At 41.3% G+C, this 12,145-nt stretch overlaps 1 protein-coding gene across 1 annotated transcript in view; it reads right to left on the bottom strand.

Annotated features, from left to right (window-relative positions):
* The window catches only part of LOC147678850 (uncharacterized), a 94,830-nt gene that overhangs the window by 55,809 nt on the left and 26,876 nt on the right, over positions 1-12,145 (bottom strand). Inside the window, exons 4-7 of the mRNA XM_086946273.1 lie at positions 10,092-10,205; positions 7,249-7,323; positions 2,431-2,538; positions 122-220 (exon numbers count right to left, since the gene is read on the bottom strand). Coding sequence (XP_086802399.1) covers positions 122-220; positions 2,431-2,538; positions 7,249-7,323; positions 10,092-10,205 — 396 coding nt within the window. The remainder of the gene's footprint in view (positions 1-121; positions 221-2,430; positions 2,539-7,248; positions 7,324-10,091; positions 10,206-12,145) is intronic.

Genomic DNA, 12,145 nt, shown 5'->3' with positions numbered 1-12,145 from the left:
TATAAAGCTCAGTAAAAAAATAAGAGAAGATCACAGGTTGACAAGAGGAGACACTTTTGATGAACAAATGTAAACAGATTTGTTGAATCTGACACCCAGCAGGAGGGCACAATTTACTCACCAACAGTCCTGTTGACGCGGTCTAATCTCATGCTTCCTTCGTAGTCCAAGAATGAGGTTTCATTCTCGTCTTTTATGCGAAATGTAACTAGCTCATGCCCTGGAATAAACAAAAAACATCCTGATGCACAGACAGAAATATAGCATCCTAAAGCACAATACTGAAGTGCGATTATTCCAAGCCTCCCTTTATGAGCAGCCCAGGTTATGGCAATACAAACTGTAACTCATGTTCCTGCACTTAACACAATTAGACGTTTTTTGATATATATCGGCAGGTGAAACCTGCAGGTGTTCATTGTGGGAAAAATGCCCAGTATTTACATGTTGATCCCCCGAAATTCGTAATTGGGGTGCTTATCACACCGGATACGTTTAGACTAGGCAGAGTCAGCGTTTATCAGGTGCAATAAATATCACACCAAGTACCAGGCCACGTGTAACGAGGGCTTAAGAGGGCAAATGAGTCTAAGGGAAGAAACAAATAGCATTTCAAAGTGAAGGAGCAGTGGGAAGGCCTCACCACAAGACGCTCGTGATGGAGAAAGGCACATTTCAAATGACCAGTGAAGGAGCAGTGTGGACAGTGGGAAGGTCTTGTTGCCTGACGCTACAGAGAAGCTCGTGTTGGAGAGAGGAACCTTTCAAAAGATAGCAAAGGGTCGATGAGGAGGCAGCCTGGACTGTGGGCTTATCTAGTCACGTATACAATACTATGGAGGATTCTAGGGTCGGGTGTTTTTTTCAGAGTCAGGACCTCGTACGGGTGCACCTAAAATTCAAGTGATTCCAAGCCGTCTCTAGGATGGCACTGAAAACTGGATCTCAATTCCAAGGTGGTATAAGGCCCTTTATCATGAGGAAACAAACTGTACAATGCACTTATGCTCCAAAAGGATTCAGGGAGGGCTAGCAAGATGGCCAGGTCATCGTTCACTTGGGCACTACCTTGGGTGCAACACATGCTCCAGCTTATATATATTTGTGGGTCACTGGTCTGTCGTCGGGTCAGCACCCCAAGGTTCATGCGGACAGACCTACGGACGACTAAGCGAGAAGGAGGCGGAACAAAATGTAAAAATATTTGCTTACCAGCCCCCAGTTATGCAATACCTTCTGGCACCTGTAATCTTCAAGCTGCAGGGCCCCCACCTCTTGCTGCTCGTGTGACGTGGCCTCCATCTCCCACATTGTTAAGACTAGCCTTTGGTGGTACATCTGTGACCTTGGTGGTGCCTCTGAGACCCCTCCACAAGCCTCTGGGCACAGCCTCCTTCAGGGTACACCTCAGGTTCTGGTGCAAGCCTGTGGGTATGGTCTCCTCCGTGGTACAACCTCAGGCTCTGGTGCATCTTTTACCCGTGACTGATTAACCATGGACTAGGGTGTGACCGAGTGACAGTCAGTGGCTGAGAATAGTTCAAGCATTTTACCCTTCACTTTGTTCTTGTTGCAATAGATGCAGTAAACCCAGACTGGGCACCTGCACACTGTGCCACAGGACTCAAGCTACACCTCATTGACAAGACCCAAATCTGGGGTTGCTCATGCTCTCATGTGAAGGGGACCTAGTATGACAAATCAGGTCAGACTGTCCTACTGGAGAAGGGCCAAGATTGAATTGCAGTGGGATAGTGGGTGAAAAACAATGGAATTCCTCCCTCACTTTGTGCATGTGCAATAAAGAGCCCCTGTGCATCACGTACAGTCAGTAAAAGAGCAAAAACCTCAATATAATGAAGTGTTGTGCTCTCACAGTAATGGAGAGACTGAAAACAGTATTAGGCTCCACAAGCGCAAGAACACCACTTAGTCTGCTGAGCTGCCAATCATGTCCACTTCTGATCAACGCCAGCTTCCAGCAGCTCAGCTACCAGTATGAGAATCGCATTTGCCACAGCCATGGACGAGTCGCACTGCTGTATGCCGGGATGCTTCAGTCTGCTCCATAGGTATGGCATAACATCTGCATCCCCTCTCCACAGAAACAAAACAGACCAAATCAGAAAAAGTGCAGTCCCTGTGTGTTACCAGAATAATGCCCCCTACCAGCAATGCGCCAATTAAGCGGGGAGAGGCGAGACAGCACTAATGTGTTACCTAGGTCAGGTTCAGTGATGCCCTGCTTCTTCTCTCTGCACCAATGTAAAATAGGAAGCATCAGTGAATTACCCATGTCGGGCTCAGTGTGCTCTCCCCGTTCTCTGCGCCCATGTGAAATAGGAAGCATCAGTGAATTACCCATGTCAGGCTCAGTGTGCTCTCCCCGTTCTCTGCACCCATGTGAAATAGGAAGCATCAGTGAATTACCCATGTCAGGCTCAGAGCTGCTCTCTTCGATCTCTGCTCCCATGCGGTCAATGAAAATGGTCGCTGGCTCGTCATCATTTGCCAGATGAACATCAGTGTTGACAAATCCTGCGTAAGTAGAAAAAACGTACTCAAAAAATAAAGTAAATGTGAGTTTGAACGTTGCAAAAGTCAAGCTTTAAATAACCTCAAAGTTTTACATATATGGGCCCTGATGTAACAAATCACAATTTGCGACCAGTATTTCTGCGCCTAGTAAAGAATTTTACAACCTGACCTATGTACTCATCAGCCAGATCATAAAATCCCAACTGAAGCGTGTTGTAATCCAACTACCTCATTATTAATGCAGTAAATTGGACTTGCTTCGACAGCAGGCTGTCACAGGAAAGGATGCCTTCTAGGAACAGCCACAAACATGTCTCTGACTACATTAAATAAAGGCAACTTTTGTCTGAAAATGCAGACTATTTTCCTTTAAGAAAATGTGGCTTTGTTTAAAACTAAAGATAAAAGAAAACGTTGACAGTGGTCCCCTCTCCTACAAACTTTTTTTTTGTATGATTGGCGAAGGGTTCCAAAAGGAACCTCTTGCAAACGGGTTACGCCTCCAGCTCAGAGTCAAGTCAAATCAAGGTAATTGTTTGTTTAATAAAAAAAATGAAAATAGAAAATCTTTAGAACACATCTTATAAACATTTTCAGTAAACCCATACAATTGATGTTAAATACAACTTGCTGAAGAATTAAGATGAGCTATTAAAATATGCTACAATTATCACATTATCAAAAATAAAAACTCTTAACTATTAAAAGCATTATAATCCTATGCAATAATGCACATTATTGATATACTTGGGACTAAACCCCCCCACAAGATTTGGAATCACAGTACAGTCAGTAATATCAATTCACAAGAGAAGTGACATGGTTAATGTTTTTTTCTTTCTTTGCTCCCCATACCTTAAACTGCATTGTTAGAGTGTAATAGAATTGACAATGGCCGATGCGCCTAAGGGTAATATGGGTGATAGGAAGAACAACGTGTTTAATAGCTTATTGCTTCACACATCTTGGGACATATTTTACAAATGCTTATGGCTAGATTGAAACTAAGTGCTATTTAGTACTTCCCAAACCTTAAAGTACGTTATTAACATGCATTGGTGTTACATTAGTCAATCTGCCTAAATGTACTAGAAAACAGGAGCCTGGCTGGTGCTCGTCTCTTCGCATTAACAAACGTTCTTAAGGCTAGCTCTTCCAATAGGCCCAAAAGTGATATCAATAACCATAAAAGTCCAACAGCAATTCCACCATTTAGAGATCTCACACTACTGGTGAGGGGGAAAAGGCATCGACGTTCTGCGGACTAGTCACATTTCCCGTTTGCGCAGTGAAGGGCTTCAAGCTGCCATTTGGTAGTTCCGACAAGAGGAATAGAGTTTTACCTTTTCAGTTTTGTGCAGTTCGATTAGTACTTGATCCAAATATTTCAGGAGACAGCTTGTTAGCTGTATGCCGCACCCCTACACATACTGTGAATGCTGCATCCACTGATCTTACCTCGAGCCTGTTAAAACATGGGCAAACACACTTTCTCATACACACGAAGCGTGGACATAAGCATATTATGTGCGACAATGAATCCCCACGGTAACCATAATCTGTCGAACGGTTCCTACTAGTAGGACTGTGTATCTGGACAACAATATGGCTCCTATCATTAGAGTATGTTGTCCCAGCTCCTAGCTAGCTCACGGTGAGCCCTCTGGACCCCTAACCTTACAGGGCCCCGGATGGTTTCTGTAACCTCAGAACATGACAACTCTAATTGCCCAAAGGAAACAGTCGAAACAGATCTACCCTTTCATCATTTAACTTAGGCATGCCCACGAGAGACACAAGAAAGATACAGATTGGCATTTCACATTTTTTTAAAACCATGGTATTCTTCTGTAAAAAACATGAGCTTCAATTATTAGTAGGAGGAAACAAAGCATTGTTACCAACATTACAAGAATGGTAAAAACATAAACATTTACAGTGATTACATGAATATATGAGAATATATCAAACTTTTATTTCTACCTCATACTGCCTATACCATTAAGAACATAGTGAGAGTACCGTCTGCCAAATCGCCTGGGAAGCCAAACTCCCCATACCGGTGTAAGATGTATGAGGAAGCCAGTCTGGGGTACAACAGGACGCCGCCCTTTGCAGGATATAGACTGGAGTCAGCAGGACTGCACCTCAGCGACTGCCGAATGTTCCAGGATAATCCAAAGCAGAGCTCATCTGAGGGCCGTAGCTCAGAGACAGTTTATATAATCAAAGCTTGGTCCCATTCACACATTGTCGGAGGGGCAATGCTTATGTGATTGCTTGTCTTTCCGATTGAGAGCAGTCTCCAACCAGACAACAAGCATGGGCAACGTGCTTAGTGTTCTTTAACTTTGAACATGATAAAACGCTCCAATTTGAAAAGGAGAGATTCCCTTGAACAGAAATGAAATTAATAAAACTTTATGGACGAAAACAATTACAAGATTCACGTATATAAAAAAAGACCACAATTTATTGATCATACAGTAATTTAAAAAGTGGACAGTTAAAAGACCACTTGACACAGATTTTTAAAACAATGAAAACCATAAAAGAACAATAAAAAACCTGACACTCAATATTGACCAGCAAAATTGATACATGAAGACAGAAAACAGTAAGACATTTAACTCGTACAATACTAAGCGTATATTCAATCTCTATTTCTGACACCAATGTTATGTACACAACAATACAGTGTATCAACAAGGATATCCGAGTCGAGAATTATACTGAAGGGTGCGTCGACGCGTTTCGGTGGTTTTTCACAATTCTATCCACCTTTGTCAAGACTACAATTGATATCGGTCGTAGTACAGGGGTCAATATAATCTCCCTAAAGAATGGATACACAGTGGGTTAGAGTGGATACATCATAATTCCAAAATTGTTTTAATTTCCTACAGTTGAAAGGATAACAATGCAAAAATAATTACATAAGTAAAAGCCTTCCTAATACATTACAGTTGGTCGTACATTTGTGTTTGTTGTTACACATGGCAATCTAAAAACAATCCGATATAGCCTGAATACCAAGTTCCTTTACAAACAATCACAATACATTTTCTACTATACTGCAACGTTCGTTTCAAATGTATACACTTCTATGTTTCTGGGAACTGACTAGTCCGCTAATTTGCCTTTACCTATCATTTTCAAAATGATAGGTAAAGGGAAATTAGCGGACTAGTCAGTATAGTAGAAAATGTATTGTGATTGTTTGTAAAGGAACTTGGTATTCAGGCTATATCGGATTGTTTTTAGATTGCCATATGTAACAACAAACACAAATGTACGACCAACTGTAATGTATTAGGAAGGCTTTTACTTATGTAATTATTTTTGCATTGTTATCCTTTCAACTGTAGGAAATTAAAATAATTTGGGAATTATGATGTATCCACTCTAACCCACTGTGTATCCATTCTTTAGGGAGATTATATTGACCCCTGTACTACGACAGATAGAATTGTGAGAAACCACCGAAACGCGTCGACGCACCCTTCAGTATAATTCTGGACTCGGATATCCTTGTTGATACACTGTATTGTTGTGTACGTAACATTGGTGTCAGAAATAGAGATTGAATATACGCTTAGTATTGTACGAGTTTAATGTCTTACTGTTTTCTGTCTTTATGTATCAATTTTGCTGGTCGATATTGAGTGTCAGGTTTTTTATTGTTCTTTTATGGTTTTCATGGTTTTAAAAATCTGTGTCAAGTGGTCTTTTAACTGTCCACTTTTTAAATTACTGTATGATCAATAAATTGTGGTCTTTTTTTATATACGTGAATCTTGTAAACGTTTTCGTCCATAAAGTTTTATTAATTTCATTTCTGTTCAAGGGAATCTCTCCTTTTCACATTGGTTGGTTAACCCTACTTCCCTTGATTTTTGTTAAGGGGTACCGCTCATATTTTCTCTCCATGATAAAACGCTTACAAAGAAATGTGCTGCAAGCAAAATACTTTCGGATCACGTTATCATGTTGTCAGGAGCTCTAGCCTCAAGGTGCTTGGCATTGATGAGGAATGCTGGTCTCTGCCTCATCACGCCGTCCCTTTTCTGTATTTACAGCACCTCAGAGAAGAACATGAAATGTGGAACAAGCCTCGCTCTCCACAATCTCGACACCATTCGGAGAATGCGGTCCCTTTATTTGGGGAAACTACAGAAATTCCCTGAATGCCGGTAACCACGCCAGAGGAGTCCAAGAACCAATAAGCGCAGAGGAAGGCCTGTCGGGGTGTATCCGGAAAGTGAAGAGGGGAACAGGAAAGCGCAGAGAAAGAAACGTGCTGGACGTCATTGGGAGAACGCCAAAAGGAGGAGGAAGATTCCCCACAACCACCTCAAGAAGAAGGGCAGGAGACCATGACTCCTGAGCGATGGAAGCCAAGCAGGAAGATGCCAGGAGGCCACAACCCAGCAGAGGCTCCGCCACAGTCCTGGAGGAGCGTGGCTTTCGCAGGTACGCGCCCGTATACGGATCATAACAGGAAGAAGACAGGGAGGGTCAGAAAAGCCCCCACTGCACCGCCAGTATTAATTATAGCAGAGTGCACTGAATCACGCATGTCCACAGTTACTATACGTGGGACACGATTAAATATACCAGAAAAACAGACTGGGTGATGGTTGACTCTTAGGTGGTGATCGTTCCCCACACCCTTTCCCAAACAGTGTCAAGTATGAATGAAACACTTACCTGTGCCACTTCGGTTTCTTTTGTCCGAGGGAGTGGCGGTGTTTGTGCTCCAGTGTTGCAGGACGTTAAAAGAACCTAGAGGAAGAACAGAGAAAATGAGAAATACTATTACGAATGACACTGTATAAGAAAGGAAATAAAATAAGGAAATAAGCCAATATTCTTGACTTTGACTGTTCTGTCCCGCATACCTCTTACACATGTACATGCAAAGCATGTAAAAAGTCACTATCTGAAGAGATGTCAAGTTTAAACGTGTAGTTCAAAATGAATGCTTTTGTGCACAGGCCACAAATTCCACAACATTCACAATCAGAAGAGTTCTTCCAAGTTTCTAATGTTTTAAAAATAAGTAGTAGAAACCTTAGCTAAATAAACTTCATTCGAATGACCCGTTTCATGTCTTCCAAAAGATACAACGTTGTTGACGGAGAATTATATGAAGATAGTAACAACTGTACTCTGAACAGATTTTTAAAATTACATCAGATTTTTTTTGTGAATCAATACAGCGATGCCGCTATCGTACCTTGAGCTTTGAAAAGGCTGTGATCCTTCCCTAACTCCCAGTATTTCATTAACTCGAGAGCTTTCAGGATCTTGGTTAGATTTTTAGTTTTCTGAGGTGCACTTCTCAGTCAGACCAGTATTTGATGAATTAAGTATAAGCTTCAGTAGATATAATTACCATACCAAATTCCAATCTGAGTTTCAAACCGGGGAGCGAGTATTTAGGTAGCCCAAATACTACCCTAATGACATGACTAAATTGCCTCCATTTCGCCATGCTGTCTAGACCCTCCCTCCCCCCAACTGTGGGACCGATGTAATAATGCTGGTGCCTATTTGGCTTGATTATTTCTAGCAGTCTCATCCAAGGAGTGCTCATTAAGCTGCTGTTAATTTTTTCCAGTTGATTTTGGAGAGAACAGGTATTGTTTTTAACTGACTTTTGTACGAGTTGAGAATCCATACTCCAATATATAGATAATTGAAATCTTTTGATAATTTATCTCCCATGTATATTTATACTTCGATATTCCAAAACTTCATGATTTTTGTTTTTTGCCAAATTTAATTTCAATGTATTCAGATCATTATTTTGTTGGAGACCATTTAGGGGCGTCTGAAGGCCAACTGCAGTCTAGTCGGAAAAGGCAGTATCGTCTGCATACTGCAAAAGTGGCAATGATTGCCACCCCGATTTTGGGGGATATGTTTTTAGACTGTCCAGTGCAGGAAACATATCTGCAATATACAAGTTAAAAAGGACTGGTGCCACGAGGCACCCGTTTCAGTCCCCAGTTCATTGGAATCTTTTTAGAAATTGACGAACCATTGCCGAATTTAACCCTGACCCAGGCAACGATATGCAGCAATCTAATGGTGGTAAAGAATTTGTTCAAAATATTCTATGCCTTTTGCCACAGTGTTCCCTGATTAGAGGACGATTGTCCTGCCTATGCTTCAGTCATCCAGGTCAACGAGTAATAATATGGCAAAGATCTTTGCTCCTGTGTCAAGAAGAGCAACGGTTCTGTAAGTTTGAGGATTGTTGCCATCTTCCTCTTTATCAATGGGACGCAATTAGAACCTTTCCAATTGTTGGGTATAGTTTCAGAACCCAGGATACCTTTGTAAAGTGTTAATGAACGGCACACTCCGAGTATCCATACCGCCAGTGGGGCTCCATCTGGATTTGGCACCGCTCCGCTTTTCATTAGAGATATTGTTTTTACTGTCTCTGATTTATTAGGCACCAAACAGACGTCACTGATAGAAAGCTGGTCCACTCTCAATTGACCTGGTCTCAAAGGACCAAGAGCTTCTTCATTTGGGTCACTTGTTGATGTTATTGGGACCAGAAGCACACTGCTATTGATCAACCCACATGGGTTTTGTACTTGTGGCTTCTACATATTATTTGATTGGTGAAGAACTGCTGTCAGCATCTCAGTCTGGCTCACTCCCAAGTGAGTTATCGTAATGAAGTTATCACTGATACTTCTCGCAGCATTACGACTCAATGCTCTATTTTAGATTCTGGCTCCTCTAGCTTACTTATGAGTTTCCAAAAGGACTTTGTATACTTTATCTGAGCACATTCACTGATCTCACACCACCTCTTAGATTCAAATGTAGACTTTGCTTCCCAACATTTAATTCAATACTTTTGTCTTAGAGTTTTCATAGTTAATCTATCCTCTTCATGACCAATTCGGAGTCTCTTACTTTTCAATGTTTGGTGACTGGACTTCAGTTGTAAAACACAGATACATAACACATTAATTTGATATTGGAAAGATCTCTCAAAACACACTCCTTCCAAATACCAAACCGCTATCCATTTGGAATCTCATTTTAGGAGTCATTCAATGTTTACCAACTCCTAAAAAGAGATTAGTACATATAAAAAAGCATTTTGGTGGTGCAAACACCAAATCGGAGTGTCTGCGACTATAAACATGCTTCATGCTTCAGGTCCACCGTGATATAAAGGACGGTGGTTGAACCGTTTAACTCCTTTAGACAGATTTCCTACCTCTGAGTAAGAGGAGTTAAAAAAAAATAATCAGCATTAACTACCATATTCATAGTTTCCAACCACCAGTAACTGGTATTATGAAATGCAACTGTCCTCCTTTTATTAAGCTCACACTGAAGAGATGTTACAGGAGTTACTAACTAGTGACTGTTAGGTTAAACACAGATCTTTGTTGTAGCTGCATTAATATGCTGAGCTCAATAACTCAAGTTTAGCCATAGTAATGGTTGACAAAATATTTGCATTTCAAATATTGTAGTGAGTAACTATCATGTGATGCAATGCAGTTCTTCCTCACCTGTGCTGACACAATCATTTGTTTTCCTTCTTTCTGGGTGCAGAGGACTTCTCAGATGTGGAGGGTTCTTGCCCTTCATCTTGAAAGAAACATCAGGGTCGGCTGCAGTGTCAGCTGGGATGAGAAGACAGATGTCTCAGTTACACTCTCGAGAGGAGGAACAGCCATTCTGCTCTTTAGTCCAATACTATATCAGTACTCTAGACATTATATAGAACTTACTCTTTGACCACTGTTGTTCTGCCCAAGTATAACAAGATCACACAATAAGGAAACATATCATGACTTTTAGACATGCTACACATGTCCAAAAACCACACACATTACAGCTTTGTCCCTCTTCTTCATCACAACCCTGCAACTCTCCTTGAGATAGCATCTGGAGTTTAAATATGTCTTTTTTTATTAAGTCCCTCTCTTTCTTTCACCAGAATGACTCCTCTGTGGACATTTCACAGCAGGGTCTAGATACATTGAGTGATTTCAAGTGCATTTTTTAAACTAATTCAAGCACATACTCTAGAGCGGCAGATGGACATGGATCAGGTGCAGTTTTGTCACCCAGAATGATGGAGTAGGCTCAGCTTAGAGATTGGGCCAGCATGCCTGAACCACGAAAGCTTCTTTCTAGTAATCTTCTGGTGTCTGTATCTGTGCAGTGAACAAGAGGCTACAAGATGTGCCACTGCCAGGGATTGCTAAGCCGCCTGAGGGCGCCTCTTTTAATTTTTCTGTTGTTCTTCAACAGATTGGGTGTTTCCAGATCCTCACTCAATGGTACAAACAGGGGCAAGAGAAGTAGGAAAATCCGCTTGACTATGCGGGAAGAAGCAGGTCTCTAAAAGACTGGTGCGGGCTGGATGCATGTTATGCCTTTCTAGCCTAGGAGGCATTTAGAAGAAGGGCTATGCTACTCTTGTTCAGCGAGGCAAAGTGTTCAGGTGTTGGCACTCCGTGGCTCACAAAGTCTTCCTAAGTGGGACATGAAGAGAAGCAATTGTCGCGAGCAAGGGAAAAAGTAGAGAGGAGTCCATTCATTGACGTTCTGATGCCTAATGAAGCGCAACAACATAGGAATTCCTTAAACGCTCATGAAATCAATCAATCAAGCATGCAAGCGGTACTTATAAAGCGTGGCTGATCACCCGAGACGGTGCCGCTGAAAAGGAGACTTACTTACCTGTCTGTCAGATCGCGCAGCTTCACAGTCTGAGAGACACGTATTTTAGTCTCCTTTTCATAAATGATAAAATAATTCCTAAGTGGTTACGCTACATTGGACATCAAACATCAATAGAAGTCATAACCTGGAACAGAACTATAAACATGATGCATTAACGAACATTTATGAATAGAGGCTAGCCTGATCAAATACCATGAAACAGAATGGTGACCGCTGGACTGTATGCTTCAATAAGTGTTTTATAAAGTGTACAATGTTCCCCATTGTGAATGCACACCATCTGTGAAAGCGCTTTAACATCGACTTGACTTAGTCTGAGCTAAATAGAACCACACAAATAAATGAATAAAATACTTTAAACCTCATAAGGCTGCTCACTTATGAATAGGAGAGTCACACAGTTCTAACCCTATTTGGATTTTAAAAAACCATAGAAAGCAACAGAGTTCTTCTTAAAATTAACTTGAGAAAGAGTACTTCACGACGGAGAAAGTTGAATATGGTTGCCAGACTTTGATTAATGGAGCGAAAATCTCATAGAAACTGTACAAACGAACTACAATTTAAACCGTTATCCAAGGTTTTTGATCCACATATCAACCCATAAAAATGTTGTAGGTGGTCAAAAGGAAGTGGAGTCCTTCCCCTGGAAGAGAAAGAAGCAAGGTGTTTTTGTTATTCAACGAGTCAAGAATCACTGGCAGGTAGACACACTGCAGCGATGCACACTTGCTGCTCCAGCGATGGAAAAAAAATATTGTACAAAATCTGGCTTTGATGAAAATGGCCAATTTGGTGGCAAAGCTTCAGTGCCCTAAGTGAGCCGACTGTCTGAAAAGCCTCAAGATGAAAAGATACTCAATATTCAGAC

This window comes from Lissotriton vulgaris, chromosome 12 (assembly GCF_964263255.1).
Source record: "Lissotriton vulgaris chromosome 12, aLisVul1.2, whole genome shotgun sequence".
Classification (NCBI taxonomy): domain Eukaryota; kingdom Metazoa; phylum Chordata; class Amphibia; order Caudata; family Salamandridae; genus Lissotriton; species Lissotriton vulgaris.
This window is presented reverse-complemented; position numbering and strand designations above follow the sequence as displayed.